Source organism: Mustela nivalis (genome assembly GCF_964662115.1).
Source record: "Mustela nivalis genome assembly, chromosome: 7".
Taxonomy (NCBI): domain Eukaryota; kingdom Metazoa; phylum Chordata; class Mammalia; order Carnivora; family Mustelidae; genus Mustela; species Mustela nivalis.
This window is the reverse complement of record NC_139026.1, coordinates 3,209,449-3,225,819: the sequence shown is the minus strand read 5'-3', so window position 1 is coordinate 3,225,819 and position 16,371 is coordinate 3,209,449. Positions and strand designations below refer to the sequence as shown.

General features: G+C 46.1%; 1 protein-coding gene across 1 annotated transcript; it reads right to left on the bottom strand.

The window, feature by feature from the left end:
- Positions 1 to 6,320: 6,320 nt before the first annotated feature.
- LOC309868878 (polycystin family receptor for egg jelly-like) lies at positions 6,321 to 13,700 on the bottom strand. The gene has a single exon (XM_082739021.1). It carries the CDS (start codon positions 13,644 to 13,646, stop codon positions 6,792 to 6,794), a length of 6,855 nt encoding a protein of 2,284 aa, XP_082595147.1. The 5' UTR covers positions 13,647 to 13,700; the 3' UTR covers positions 6,321 to 6,791.
- Between the last annotated feature and the right edge of the window lie 2,671 nt (positions 13,701 to 16,371).

Sequence of the window (16,371 nt, the reverse complement as noted above, 5' to 3'; positions counted from 1 at the left end):
TTTTATATTTTTTCTTTATTTGTTTTCTTTTTTAAAAAATTTTTTATGAACTTCTTTTTATTCCCCCCCCCCCCACAATTTAGGGTTTCTTCTGATTTGGTTAAAGCACATTTTCCTGGGGTCTTTGCCACCCTTTTAGAATTTTATTTGCTCCTTCGTATATTCTTATCTGAACAAAATGACAAGGCAGAAAAACTCACCCCCCCAAAAAAGAACAGGAGGTGGTACCAAATGCTAGGGGCCTAATCAATATGGATATACATAATATGTCAGATCTAGAGTTCATAATGATGATTCTCAAGGTTGTAGCTGGGCTTGAAAAGGGCATAGAAGATATTAGAGAAACCCTCTCCAGAGAAATAAAAGCACTTTCTGGAGAAATAAAAGAACTAAAATCTAACCAAGTTGAAATAAAAAAAGCTATTAATGAGGTGCAATAAAAAATGGAGGCTCTTATTGCTAGGATAAATGAGGCAGAAGAGACAATTAGTGATATAGAAGATCAAATGACAGAGAATAAAGAAGCTGAGTAAAAGAGAGACAAACAAATACTGGATCACGAGGGGAGAATTCAAGAGATAAGTGACATCATAAGATGAAACAATTAGAATAATTGGGATTTCAGAAGAAGAAGAAAGAGAGAGGGGAGCAGAAGGTATACTGGAGAGAATTATTGTAGAGAATTTCCCTAATATGGCAAAGGGAACAAGCATCAAAATCCAGGAGGTGCAGAGAACCCGCCCCCTCAAAATCAATAAGAATAGGCCTACACCCCGTCACCTAATAGTAAAATTTACAAGTCTTAGCAACAAAGGGAAAATCCAGAAAGCAGCCCGGGAAAAGTAGTCTATAGCATACCATGGTAAAAATATTAGATTGGCAGTGGACTTATCCACATAGACCAGGCAGGCCAGAAAGAACTGGCATGATATATTCAGAGAACGAAGTGAGAAAAACAAGCAGCCAAGAATACTATATCCAGCTAAGCTATCATTGAAAATGGGAGAGATAAAAAGCTTCCAGGACAAACAAAAACCCAAACCAGCTCTATAGGAAATATTGAAAGGGATCCTTTAAGCAAAGAGAGACCCTAAAAGTAGTAGATCAGAAAGGAATAGAGACAATATATAGTAACAGTCACCATACAGGCAATACAATAACACTAAATTCATATCTGTCAATAGTTACCCTGAATGTAAATGGGCTAAATGCCCCAATCAAAAGACACAGGGTATCAGAATGGATAAAAAAACAAAACCCATCAATATGTTGCCTACAAGAAACTCATTTTAGACCCAAAGACACCTCCAGATTTAAAGTGAGGGAGTGGAAAACAATTTACCATGCTAATGGACATCTGAAGAAAGCTGGGGTGGCAATCCTTATATCAGATCAATTAGATTCTAAGCCAAAGACTATAATAAGAGATGAGGAAGAACACTACATCATACTCAAAAGGTCTGTCCAACAGGGAGATCTAACAATTTTAAATATCTATGCCCCTAACATGGGAGCAGCCAAATATATAAACCAATTAATAATAAAATCAAAGAAACACATCGACAATAATACAAAAATAGTAGGGGACTTTAACACTCCCCTCACTGAAATGGACAGATCATCCAAACAAAAGATCAACAAGGAAATAAAGACCTTAAATGTCACACTGGACCAAATGGACATCACAGATCTATTCAGAACACTCCATCCCAAAGCAATAGAATATACATTCTTCTCTAGTGCACATGGAACATTCTCCAGAATAGATCACATCCTGGGTCATAAATCAGGTCTCAACTGGTATCAAAGATTGGGATCATTCCCTGCATATTTTCAGACCACAATGCTCTGAAGCTAGAATTCAATCACAAAAAGAAATTTGGAAAGAACCCAATCACATGGAGACTAAACAGCATCCTTCTAAAGAATGAATGGGTCAACCAGGAAATTAAAGAAGAATTGAAAAAATTCATGGAAACAAATGATAATGAAAACACAACAGTTCAAAATCTGTGGGACAAAGCAAAGGCAGTCCTGGGAGGAAAATATATAGCGATACAAGCATTTCTCAAGAAACAAGAAAGGTCCCAAATACACAACCTAACCCTATACCTAAAGGAGCTGGAGAAAGAACAACAAAGAAAGCCTAAACCCAGCAGGAGAAGAGCAATAATAAAGATCAGAGCATAAATCAATGAAATAGAATCCAAAAAAAAAACCCCAAAAAAACAAAAAACAAATCAAGGAAACTAGGAGCTTATTCTTTGAAAGAATTAATAAGATTGATAAACCACTGGCTAGACTTATCAAAAAGAAAAGAGAAAGAACCCAAATAAATAAAATCATGAATGAAAGAGGAAAGATCACAACCAACACCAAAGAAATACAAACAATTATAAGAACATACTATGAGCAAATTTATGCTAACAAATTTGACAATCTGGAAGAAATAGATGCATTCCTGGAGACATATAAATGACCACAACTGAACCAGGAAGAAATAGAAAACCTGAACAAATCCATAACCAGTAAGGAGATTGAAACAGTCATCAGAAATCTCCAAACAAACAAAAGCCCAGGGCTAGACAGCTTCCCAGGGGAATCCTACCAAGCATTTAAAGAAGAATTCATTTCTATTCTCCTGAAACTGTTCCAAAAAAATAGAAATGGAAGGAAAACTTCCAAACTCATTTTATGAGGACAGCATTACCTTGATCCCCCAAAAAAGAGAATTACAGACCAATATACTTGATGAACACAGATGCAAAAATTCTCACCAAAATACTAGCCAAGAGGATCCAACAGTACATTAAAAGGATTATTCACCATGACCAAGTGGGATTTATTCCAGGGCTGCAAGGTTGGTTCAATATCTGCAAATCAATCAGTGTGATACAATACATTAATAAAAGAAAGAACAAGATCCACATGATACTCTCAATAGATGCTGAAAAAGTATTTGACAAAGAACAGCATCCCTTCCTGATCAAAACTCTTCGAAGTATAGGGATAGAGGGCACATACCTCAATATTATCAAAGCCATTTATATAAAACCCACCACAGATATATTCTCAATGGAGAAAAACTGAAATCTTTTCTGTTAAGATCAGGAACATGGCAGGGATGTCCATTATCACCACTGCTATTCAACATAGTACTAGAAGTCCTAGCCTCAGCAATCAGACAACAAAAGGAAACTAAAGGCATCCAAATCATCGAAGATGAAGTCAAACTATAACTCTTTGCACATGATATGACACTATATGTGGAAAACCAAAAAGACTCTACTCCAAAACTGCTAGAACTTGTATAGGAATTCAGTAAAGTGTCAGGATATAAAATCAATGCACAAAAATCAGTTGCATTTCTTTACACCAACAACAAGACAAAAGAAAGAGAAATTAAGGGGTCAATCCCATTTACAATTGCACCCAAAACCATAAGATACATACAGATAAACCTAACCAAAGAGGCACAGAATCTATACTCAGAAAACTATAAAGTACTCATGAAAGAAATTGAGGAAGACACAAAGAAATGGAAAAATGTTCCATGTTCCTGGATTGGAAGAAAAAAATATTGTGAAAATGTCTCTGCTACCCAAAGCACATTTAATGCTATTCCTATTCAAAATCCCATCCTTTTTTTTTTTTTTTTCAAAGAAATGGAACAAACAATCCTAAAATTTATATGGAACCAGAAAAGACCTTGTATAGCCAAAGGAATATTAAAAAAGAAATCCAAAGTTGGTGGCATCACAATTCCAGACTTCAAGCTCTATTACAAAGCTGTCATCATCAAGAAAGAAGGGTACTGGCACAAAAACAGACACATAGATGAATGGAACAGAATAGAGATCCCAGAGATAGACCCTCAACTCTATGGTCAACTAATCTTTGACAAAGCAGGAAAGAATGTCCAATGGGAAAAAGAGAGCCTCTTCAACAAATCATGTTGGTAAAATTGGACAGCCACATGCAGAAAAATGAAACTGGACCATTTCCTTACACCACACATGAAAATAGACTCAAAATGGATGAAGGACCTCAATGTGAGAAAGGAATCCATCAAAATCCTTGAGGAGAACACAGGCAGCAACCTCTTCAACCTCAGCCACAGCAACTTCTTCCTAGGAACACTGCCAAAGGCAAGGGAAGCAAGGGCAAAAATGAACTATTGGGATTTCCTCAAAATCAAAAGCTTTTTCTCAGTAAAGGAAACAGTTAACAAAACCAAAAGACAACCGACAGAATGGGAGAAGATAATTTCAAATGACATATCAGATAAAGGGCTAGTATCCAAAATCTATAAAGAGCTTGGCAAACTCAACACCCAAAGAACAAATAACCAATCAAGAAATGGGCAGAGGACAAGAACAGACATTTCTGCAAAGAAGACATCCAGATGGCCAACAGACACATGAAAAAATGCTCCACATCACTCTGCATCAGGGAAATACAAATCTAAACTGCAATACAAATCTAAACACACTAGTCAGAATGGCTAAAATTAACAAGTCAGGAAATGACAGATGCTGACGAGGATGCGGAGAAAGGGGAACCCTGCTGCATTAGCTGGTGCAACAACTCTGGAAAACAGCATGGAGGTTCCTAAAAGTTGGAAAATAGAGCTACCCTATAACCCAGCAATTGCACTACTGGGTATTTACCCTAAAGATAAAAATGTAGTGCTCTGAAGGGGCACATGCTCCTGAATGTTTATAGCAACAATGTCCACAATAGCCAAACTATGGAAAGAACTTATATGTCCATCAACAGATGAATGGATAAAGAAGATGTGGTATATGTATACACACACACACACACACACACACACACACACACACAACGGAATACTATGCAGCCATCAAAAATGAAATCTTGCCATTCGTGATGTAACTAGAGCGTGTTATGCTTAGCATAATAAGTCAATCGGAGAAAAACAACTATCATATGACCTCCCTGATATGAGGAAGTAGAGATGCAATGTGCAGGAGGGTTGGGGGTAGGAAAAGAATAAATGAAACAAGATGATATCAGGAGGGAAACAAACCATGAGAGACTCTTAATCTCACAAAATAAACAGGGTTGCTGGGGGTAAGGGGGTCAGGAGACTGTGATGGGGTTATGGACAATAGGGAGGCTATGTGCTATGGTGAGTGCTGTGAAGTGTGTAAACCTGGCAATTCACAGACCTGTAACCCTGGAGCCAATAATACATTATATGTTTATTTTAAAAAAAATAAGAAAAAGGAAATACTAAAAGAACAAATCGAGTCCTTTGGCAGAAAATAAAGTTAATTTTGAATTTGAGCTCCCTACCATTTGTAATATAAGAAGAAAACCAATCCAAAGGATTAGCAATATCTCAAAGTATTTTTTAAGTGGATTCCCAAGAAACCACATATTTACAGATAAAAAGAGAAGGGCATGTGGGTGGCTCAGTCAGTTAGCCTCTGTCTTCCACTCAGGTCATGATCCATCCTGGGATCTAGCCTGCTTCCTGCTCCGTGCTCAGAGTGGATTCTGCTTCTCACTCTGCCCTTTCTCTCTCTCTCTCTTTCAACTCAATAATATCCTAAAAAAGAAAAGAAAATCCAAATCTGACCTTCAGGCACTCTTGTGTGAGTGGCATGGAAAGCACATGTGCGTGCCTGTGAGCCATTCCAGCACAGCTCAGGACCACAGGGACACCCAGTGAATATCAAAGCCTGAGGACAAAGTTGTCTCCCAGCTGTTTGGGTTGTCCCCCTTCACTGGCTCTCCCTGGAGAAGGCAGGATCCACCTGTACATACACCCCTCATGCTGAAATCACGGCAAGTCTCACAGGAGCAATCTCACATTTAATTCCGATAAAGCTTAAAGTGGCATCTACATAAATGAACATGCTTCTGAGCAGAACTCTAAGAGTTGTGAGCCATATTGCTCTTATACAATAAACCACATTTTCTTTATTATTCTGCAGTAAACCACCACGCTGTAAATTACCCAGAGCCCAAGACCTAGATGGACAAATTCTTACACTCAATATAGAGAACACTTACTATCTTTCGGTGTGAACCCACCGCCCCAGAAACACACACACACACACACACACACACACACAACATACACACCTTTGTGTTGTGGAACAAAATTCATGTCTAATGGCCAGAAAATATTACATTTCACAGATTTAACTGGCAGTAGCCCTCAGGCGTAGATGGCAAGCTCAGACTCCTGAGCTTCAGGTCCACTCCCTAAATTCAAAAGCTGGAAAACAGATCGTGATCTCGGCACAAGGTCCCTCTAGAACTGGCCAAACTAAATGATAGGGGGGCCGGTGTGATGGGGAGGATGGGTGTTGGGTGGGGTATCCCAGGCCTGGTCTGCAAAGGGAACCCCCAGAGGGACTATGAGACCAACAAACTCTTGGCTCCCCAGCCCCGGGAACACAGTCGCAGCAAGAGAATGCTCTACACTAGAGGGGTAGGGTTCGGACCCTATACCTCTCTCTCCCCCAACTCCGGGTCTCTACTACTCTAAACTGCTGTGGGCTCCAAGGACACCCAGTTCCCCTCTAGAATGACATCGGCCCTGGCCCCCATGCTGGAGACCTGCCCTACACCCCAGCACTCAGGAGTAGAGGCCAAAGGTGGAGGGAGACACTTCTGAATGTAGTAGGGGTGTGCATTGTGCAGGACACGAGAAGAGAGCACTGCTGAGCCATTGAACATTCCTTACATCCAGAGAACCAGCACCGGGGCAGGGGTGGGGGTCTCTTGCCTGTGGGTCTTGACCCTGTCACTCATCACACAACAAGATAAACCATTTTCTTCCCCTTGATGTTTCTGGTCTTCAGCCCCAGATACCGCCGGCTGTTCTTCTCTGGCTGCCCATACAGCATGTTGACAAAGAACTCTGGTTCATCTTTGTCCCTGGGTTGGAAGGTCAGAAACCTAAACATTGCTCTTAGCTTGCGACACAGATAGGTCATTGCTTCCGCTTCGTCTGATGGTTCCTCATACACGGGCTGCTTCATTTCCTCATAGGCAGACAAAATCACGGCCTGAAACAAGTTGATCAATATGCAGATCATCACCAGCATGAAGGATGAGAGGAACAGGACCCCCAGAACCCTGTTGTTGGAGAACTCGGTGTTCTGAAAGGCTGAAACGCAATAGGAGAATATCGTCTGAGTAGCATGAATCAGGTTACTGTAGTTCCACTCGTGTTGACCAAACACCAGGTAGCCAAATGCCATGTACACAAAAAAGTACACGGACACCACCAGGGCCATGTGGCAGATGCCGGGAAGGGCCGCTTGAATGGCCCTCTGAGCCAGGCGCACGTCATAGAAGATTCTGGAATACCTGAGGGTCTTCAAAATGGTCAGAATTAACAGGAAACCCAAAATGATCCTCATGGCGTGATCTACTTGAGAAACCGCATGAAATGGAATGAAATCCTCAGGGTGCGACAAGTAAAAGCGAATTATGCCAGTGGCCAAGAAGTGCTTCCTAAAGAAGAGCACAATCAGCACAGTAAATATGCATTTTAGAGCAAAGTTGAGCAGATTGTACACACTTCTCACGTACGAGGCCCTTTCTTGCATGATGATATAACCCTCATCGACCACATAGGCTAAAAAGAAAATGAGAATGGCCACATACAAGTAGATTTCTGCCGAAGTCTCCCTGTCGAAATCAGCAAGCGAGAAGGAGTGCACGGATAGGCTCGTGTTCACAACTCCTAACTGAGACGCCTCAAAAATGACAGAAATGCTACAGAACAGACTGACGTCTGGGTTGAAGGTGGTCAGCTCCAGAATCACGGCCCACGTGTTCTCATCAAGCCACTCGCTGCTCTGGAGTTCCCTGAGCCTCACGGTGGAATTAAAAGGCTGCTGCTCTGGGAAAAAATAGAACGCATAGCCTCCCGACCCATAGGTGTGTAAGAGTCCGTGGGAGACATACCCCCAGATCTTCCCTGGAGGCTTGTAAGTAAACCCATTGGTATTCTTATCCTCAGGCCTCTTGAGAACTTTGTTCCAAAGGCCAGAGTAGCTTCTGGTGTCTTCCGGGTCAGTGCCATAGCTGGGATGACAATGGATTTCTCTTCCCATGCTGGTTTGGGCAAAGTTGGCAGGCAGGCAGAGTTGATCGCCAGGTCTTGCCCTCACCTGCCTCAGCAGTGGAAGCCCCAGGATTTTAGAGGAGCTGTCGGGCAGAAAGGCTGGATTCGGGTCGTTGTGGACCAGGGGCACCAGCACGCTGTTCAGCCACCTGTAGATGTCCTCCAGCTTGGTCACCGAGCCGAGATCCACAGAGAACCGATCACGAACAAACTGGTTATAGTAAAAGCTGTCCGTGTGACGCAGGAGGGCGACGAGCCTCAACAGGAGGGCTAGAAAGATGAAGTGAGTCAGAACGTAACACAGGAACAGGAAAGCCCTTCTCTTAATCGCCTTCTTCCTCTTGAATATTAGGATTTCGTCTTCGGTGAGGGGCTGGTACATCCTCGATCTTCGGAGCTCCAAGATCTGCTGGTGTCGCCTTTTCCTTTCTTTTCGGTTCATCGCGCCCTGAAGCTCGATCTCAATATAGCGGTACTTGCTTGTCCATGAAAGGTTTTTACAATACTTGGGCCTACCAGCTCTGAAGCCTGACAAGAGTATAATTTTGCATGGCTGCACCAGCAAAACAGACAGACAGAATGAACAAAACGAAGCAAAGAGCCAGTCCATTGACTCTCCATAGCTATAATTCAGTCCATAAAATATGATGAAGAATGAAGATATACTGGCTGTGACGAAAACCAAGAACCACGCTACATAGAGGCAACATGGAGGCAGAACGACCCTGCTCTTCTCCTTGAGTTCGACAGGACCTGCTTGGGAAGAAGGCTCTGTAGAAGCAACAAACTGATTGTTATTTGTGTTTGCGTTACTGGCATTTTTATTTTGTGCCTGCGTGCGTGTGACCGTGCTCTGTCCTTTCTTTTGCTGGCGCCCTATCGTAGTGAGCGCCTTGGCAGCCTTCGGAGCTCTAGGTCTTTTCCCAGTTGGAGGCTCCGAAGCCTCCTTGGTAGGTGCATGAGCACTTTCCTCAACGTGCCACTTTTTCAGAAATTCCTCCCAGTGTACATGTTCTTGCTCCAAGGAATCACTCCGGGGAGATACCGTTTCTAGAGTCACACGAGGTTCCCTCTGGGAGTAGGTGAAGAGAAAAATGATCAACATTTGCAGAGGGAGTGTAATTAACACACTTTCCAGGCCTATCATCATTGACCTGACGTAGCTCCCGTCTCCTGACGCCATTTCGTCTGCTCTGTCAAGATTAAAGAACATAATATTACACAGAAGGGAGGCCATCAGCATTGCCAAACAGCAGGACAGTCTCTGCAGCCGATTGAATGGGCTATCAATGATAGTGGAGAAAATGGAGAACCACAGGTGATCTCTCCCCATCCTGTAAGCCGATTCTATCAGGAAATAGTCCTTTCTGTTGATAGGCTGGTCTGGGTCGGTAACACGAAATGTTCTGTCCAAAGAGGTGTCAATACAAAGCCATTCCCGGCATAGAAACAGCCAGATGTGTCGGCTGAACAGATTTTCTACCTTGACTCTGCTTAGATACCAGCTGGGGGATTTGCCCTCATTGTTGTGCCACACACGAATGGAGTGGATGTCCCCCAAGTCCCTTTTCGTGGTTAGGAGAAAAGTGTTGATGCCTCCCCGGTAGAGGGTTGTAAAATGCGGATGGCTCAGACAATGCACATCGCTGGCACCTTCCGTTCCCATAAGTTGCATGAAGACATTGGCCTTGGTCCCGGCCCGACAACGGCCTCCCGTAAAAACAGTCACGAGGTAACACACCTTATCATATGGATCATTATCTAGTAGAATTATCACATGTAGCCGAAGATACTGATCTGTTTCATCTCTCAGCAAAGCCCAAAAAGCTAGGATTATGTACATCAGCATAATGAAAAGTACAGTGACGAGCGTCACATAGTTGCGGGTAACACTAGTGATGACCTCCAACCGAAGATCTACAGCATTAGGGACCACAATCACGTTGGTCGTCAAAAAGTGGGTTTGGAAGTGCCTGCTGGCTTGTTTTATTAGATCCAGCTGCCGCCGGACCCTCCTAGTCCTTTGGCAGATGCAGTGCACTCTTCGCCACGTGGTCCTCTCTCCGAGAACACAGGTATCTTCTCTCCAATCGCTCTGGATCCCATACATGTCTAGGCAGTGAGCGCTGAAAAGAGCGATCCTCACGAGCTTATCATTGGCTGCCAGGACAAAACGAGGTGCCTGCAGAGCTATGACCAAGGTGCACTCAGGCGAGCCGCCTCGCTGAGCTATGACTTGCAGCAGGGACGCTGGAAGGCAAACCACGCGGGCCTCCCTAACGGCACAGGCTGAGTCAAACAGGTCACTCTGGTTGGTCATGGGAGGGATGTCATGGGGCACAAGGAAGGTGGCGACTAGAGCAGTGGGGGTAATTTCACTGCCAGCGTACACCAACACCGTGAACAACACGGTCACTTCGGTCACAATGTGGACCAGCAACTCCTTCACTACACTGCTGTCCACCTCAACCCTAAACTTCCCTGTCGTCCTTTTCAAGGACTCATCAGCTCCCTCGGTCTCATTCTCGGGTCCCACTGTGAGGTTAAAAGCTGCAAAGCTCAAGTTTTTTCTGGCGATGTACACTTCTGCTACATCAGGCATGATCTCGACCACGTCGCCGTCAGGTGTGGTTCCTGTCATCCTGAATCCAACCACCTCTGCCGAACAGCCTTCCTGATCATTCATCCAAGGAAAGGGATCATCTGCAAACTCACAAAACATGGTGGAAATCGGGGCGCTTTCAGGTAAACTAGGAATATTGCTCACATTTAGCGTCGGATGAAAATAATGGCGACTGCTTTTCTCATTCCTGAAGATATCAGTAACATCCCACCTTTCAGTTTTCCTGACATACACGTTAAGGCTGGAGGCCGTCATTGTGGTGGTCTCGTTCCCTGGCACTTTACCCTCCAGTATTGTGTCTGCTAGTGATTCCAACACGTAGAAAGGCTCATCGACCACTTCATAGCTAACAGTCAGTTTCAAGATATTAGACAAAGTTGTTAATATCCCAGTGCTCACAATTTCTACTTCTTCAGAGTGAATGTGTGCATCATTCTGTCGAGACTGCTGTAGGGCTCGATTTGCTAACCAAATCCTCACTGTGGCCAGTTTCTGAGCCAATTGAGTGAATCCGGCGGATGTCTGTGTTAATTTAGTAACACTCATGACTACCTGGCTAATTTCCACCAAAGTGCTATTGGGAAGAATGAAAGTCTGGTTGACAAGGTATTCCCGGAGTCTGGCTTTGTCAGCTTCCAAACTTAATTCGGGTTTCATGTTATTCAAAACAGAAGCTCCTATATATATTAAGTAGCCTGCAGGTAGAAATTCCTGGCTGTCAAGCAAAGTAGATAGCGATGAATTTGGTCCCATGGTGAAATTGAATAAGCGATCGAGCACGCCCTTCGCTGAGATTTTATCCGTAGGGGCATGTACGGTCGCATACAAAGTAACCTGAGAAAAAGCTCCTAGAGAGTCATACACCTGAACAAATATCTTCATCGCATAACGATTAGCCAACACACCCACGGGGAGAAATGAAGGGGGCGATGTGGACTCATTCCCCAAATACAGGATGGCCCCCAAGGTGTTCTCTTTTACAGAACTGATCTGACCAAAGCCATACAAATCAGAGACTACCATTTTGTATGTAAGTGGGATGTTCTTATCCTTAAAATTATCGCACCGGATGACAAACCTGGTAACAAAGGCAACTCCTGTAGCTGGATTAATGCTGCACTCTCCGGTTTCAGGGACATGGTTGATAACAAACGGGTGCTTCATGTCCACGTTATGCCCACTCCAACTTGCTAGATGCACAGAAGCCCAAAACTTAGCTTCAGGAAAATCCTTCAAAGCAAAAGGTTTTATAGACAAATGAGCCCCATTCCTCCCTGTTGTGGTGTTTTTCACCCAGTCAAAGTTTACCTCATCCCCTAGAGATGACAGAATCGACCATTTATATGCATCCTGGCTTGTTGAACCAGTTGTGCAATTGAGAAACAAAGAAAGTCTGGCTGAAATACCCAAAACGGCATCACAATTTTCAATACACGAGATGTATGCTGCGGGGGCTGGTCCTTTGAGCACGTGTACCTTTCTATCAACATGGGCTCTCCTATCACCCTTGCGGATCACCATTCTGATGAAATACACACCTCCACCTTTCAGTGTTCCTGGCTGAAGTGTGAGGACAGGGCCAGAGGCCTCCTTCCAGTTCAGATTAGTCTGCTGTGGGGTGCAGACGCTGTTGCTCATCACTGTGATTTTATATCCCTGGTAGTTTTTTGGATCCGTGGTACAGTACCAAGAAAAACGGAGTCCCTGCGAAGGGTTGTCCGAATCTGGATCCGACGACCCCGTTCCATCCAGAACCAACTGATCTGTGAATTTGATTGTTCTGTTGGGACCCCCAGGAATAACTGCTTCTAGGTCACTTCTAACGATGCTGACATACATGAAATCTGAGGCCGAGGCCTGAGGCCTATTTGGATTCATGTAGACATCCACTACGAATCTCATCACATACACCCCCCAAGTTAAAGATTTTGGAGGGATATGTAGAAATGTTGGTACCCTCCCTGATTTCATGATTGGTATGTCCAATGGTCTGTACCACAGAGGCAGATCTTTTACGGAGGGCACGGAATAGACCTGCCAGTACGAAACAATTAACATGGACTTCGGACAGTTGTACTTGTAGGTGGCATTGAGGGTAGCCTCCATCTTCCTGGTCAGCACCAAGGGTTCACCATCTTTGTTCCTGTTGATCTTCACCATGGTGATCTCACACGGCGCCTCTGGGGATACCTGGCAGGACACGGAAGACTGGATGGCTTGAGGCCCATCCGAGCTGAGAGCTTCCAGGACAACAGGCGTGGGCCCATCCGTGGGACACTGCGTTTGGGCCACGAAGCCCGCGGAGGGGCGAGGCCCGGCGGCCGGCAGGTCGGAGGTGGAACGGCGGGGGCGCCGAGGGCCGGCGGGCCGCAGCGGCACGAGCCAGAAGGTCCACTCCGGGCGCCCGGGCGCGCGGGGCAGCGCGGTGCGCCACAGCAGGGACAGCCGGCCGCGGCGCGCAGACAGCCGCAGGTGCACGAGCGCGGGCGCGGCGGCCAAGCGCGCGCGCAGCAGGACGCACAGCAGGACACAGAGCGCGCGCGCGGGGCCGCGGGGCAGGCAGAGGCGGCCGCCACCGGCCAGGATCACGCCGCCGCCAGGGGCCGCGCGGGGCCGCAGGTGGACGTGGGCGCTGCCGGCCGGCTCCCCGAGGCCCGGGGCGGCCCTCCAAGCGCGCAGCGCGGCCGCGGCTCCGAGGGCTGGGCCGCGAGTCCGGACGGCTGGCGGGGGGCCGTGGGCCGAGGCTGCATCTGGGCGGCTGGGTCCGGACTCTGGTGAGGCGGTCTCCCGGGAGATGGGGATGGTAGTCAGGGCCCTGGGAGGAGACGTGGGCCGCGGGAGGGGGCTGAGATCTAGGCCCATGTCCAAAGTCAGGAGGAGGAGGAGGAGCTCGGGCCTGGGCCTCATGGTGCCACCTACCTGGTCACCTCAGACTGGCAGCCCCTGGCGATGGGGTCTGGCTAACTGTCATGGGGGTCTCGGGCCAGAAGGAGTGACCAGGTCATGGGTCACGACCCTGGAGCATGGAATGGGAATGACTTCTGGGGTCCCCCTCCCTCTCCCTGCTTCTGTAGGCTTCCAAGCAGCAGTGCTCATGGAATTAAGGTGCCTCAGGCTCCCAACAGCCTGGAAAGGCCCCGCCTTAGCTGGCATCCCCTTCCCGTGGCAAAAAACCACAGTGTTCTGACCTGCCTAAGAGCCCTGGGAAGTCTGAGTCTTGGGTTCTTCATTTGCTTTTCCTACCTAGGATGAAACCCCAAGACCTTTTCTTTAGATCTTTTTCATTTCTCTAAAATCATTTAATGCTGTAAATGTCCCACCAAACACTGCTTAACTGCCTCCTGCATGTTGCCTACTTTTGTTATCATTCAATTTAAACTATTTCTACTTGCCCTTGATTGGGTTTTGAACCATCAGTTCAAATGGGTTGTTTAATTTCCCAGCATTTGGAGTTTGTGCGAAATCTTACAGTTATGCTGGTTTCTAACTGAAGTCTGTCGTGGTCAGAGAATACATTCCATCTGATTTTGAGCCTTTGCATGGACTGAGACTTGCTTGAGAGCCCAAACAGTAGAGTGATCTACCTTGCTGTGTGGTCCTAATGCCCTTAAAAACAAGGTGTGTCTCCCATCATTGGGTGGGTTGTCCTCCAGACATCAACTAGATCAAGAGAGTGGGTACCCGAGTGTTTCATCTTGTGTGTCTTCCCTGGGTTTTCTCTAGTTTTTCTATCACTCGCTGAGAGAGGCCGTTACTCTCTCCTGTGCTGACTGGGAAACTGTGTCTTTGACCCTTTCTTTTCTTTTTTTTTTTTTTTAAGGTTTTATTTATTTATTTGACAGGGAGAGATCTCAAGTAGGCAGAGAGGCAGGCAGAGAGAGGAGGAAGCAGGCTCCCCGCTGAGCAGAGAGCCCGATGCGGGACTCGATCCCAGGACCCTGAGATCATGACCCGAGCCGAAGGCAGCGGCTCAACCCACTGAGCCACCCAGGCGCCCCTTTGACCCTTTCTTTCTGTCCATCTTTGCTTCATGTCTTTTCAGGCTCTATTAGATGGATACACATTGGTGTTCCGTCCATGTGAATTGGTCCTTATCTCATGATGAGATGTTTCTCTTTATCTCAGTAATCATCTCTGTTTGGAAATCTGTTTCAGCTGATGTTCGAATGCCAGATGTTGATTGTATCTGAATAAACCTGGAAAATGAAATGAAATAGCCACACTAGCCTTCTTATGCTTACTGTCTCCATGCCATATCTTTCTTTCATTCATTTCCTTTTCAGTTTGTGTACGTCTTTATACTTAAAATGATCTTTTTTTTAATATTTTTTAAGATATTTATTTATTTGAGAGAGAGAGACAGTGAGAGAGAGCATGAGCAAGGAGAAGGTCAGAGGGAGAAGCAGACTCCCCATGCAGCTGGGAGCCCGATGCGGGACTCGATCCCGGAACTCCGGGATCATGACCTGAGCCGAAGGCAGTCGTCCAAACAACTGAGCCACCCAGGCCTCCCTTAAAGTGATCTCTTGAGGCAACATGTAATACGGGTTTTTTTTTTAAAGGTTATTTATTTATTTATTTATTTGACAGACAGAGATCATGTGTAGGCAGAGAGCAGACAGAGAGAGAGAGGGGGAAGCAGGCTCCCGGCTGAGCAGAGAGCCCGATTTGGGGCTCGATCCCAGGATTATGTGATCATGAGCTGAGTCAAAGCCAGAGGCTTTAACCCAGTGAGCCACCCAGGTGCCCTGTAATAAGGTTTTCTTTTTTTTCTTATCCCCTCTCTCTGGCGCACCATTTCGAAGGATAGGACATTGTCAGGTCACAAGAAGGCAGCCATTGCAAGGAAGGGAGATGGCCCTTACTGAGAAGCGATCATGCTGACACCCTGAGCTTGGCCGTGGGGTTCCAGAGCTGTGAGAAATAAATCCTTGCTGTTCAGACACTGCCCCCACTCCGCTCCCCCCCGCCCCCGGAGGTATTTCGTTTTATCAGTCTGAGCTAAGACAACCGGAAATGTCGGGGCTGAAAACCCATATTGGGTCATCAGAGGCATGTAGGGTAGAGGCCCAGATGGAGAAGGAGACAGACTCTGGCCGCCTCCTGTCCTTAGGGGTAAGGTGGACAGAGATAGGCAGTGGGTCAAGATGGAGAGTAGCAGGGTGTGGTGTCCTGGAAGCCAAGGAAAGAGAGGATTCAGGAAAGACACAGTGTGGCCTGATGGGTCAGAACAGCTGATGATGAGGAAAAGCCCAGCCTGCTGACTCCCTGTCCCCTCTCACCACCCCCACAACACAAACTATGGCACAGGAGTCCCCAGGTCTGGGCCAGTGCCAAAGGCAGGAATGTCTGTGCGTACCCCAGGCAACAGATGAGATAGGTTGAGAGGAGCCCCGTCCTTCCCCATGGACACTTTAAAGCAATGGTGTTGTGATCCATGGCGCCCTTGGTGATCTGAGCCCCAGTGACCCGGCCCTCCGGAGCCTGCCCTGCTCCAGCTTCCAGAAGACCCTCTCACCCGCGGGGACACATGCCCTAGTCTGAGACACCCTCTTCCCTCCTGGCTCGCCAACGTGCCCCTCTCGAGTACCCACGACCCCTATGTATGCCAAGCACTGTGCTGCTCCTGAAG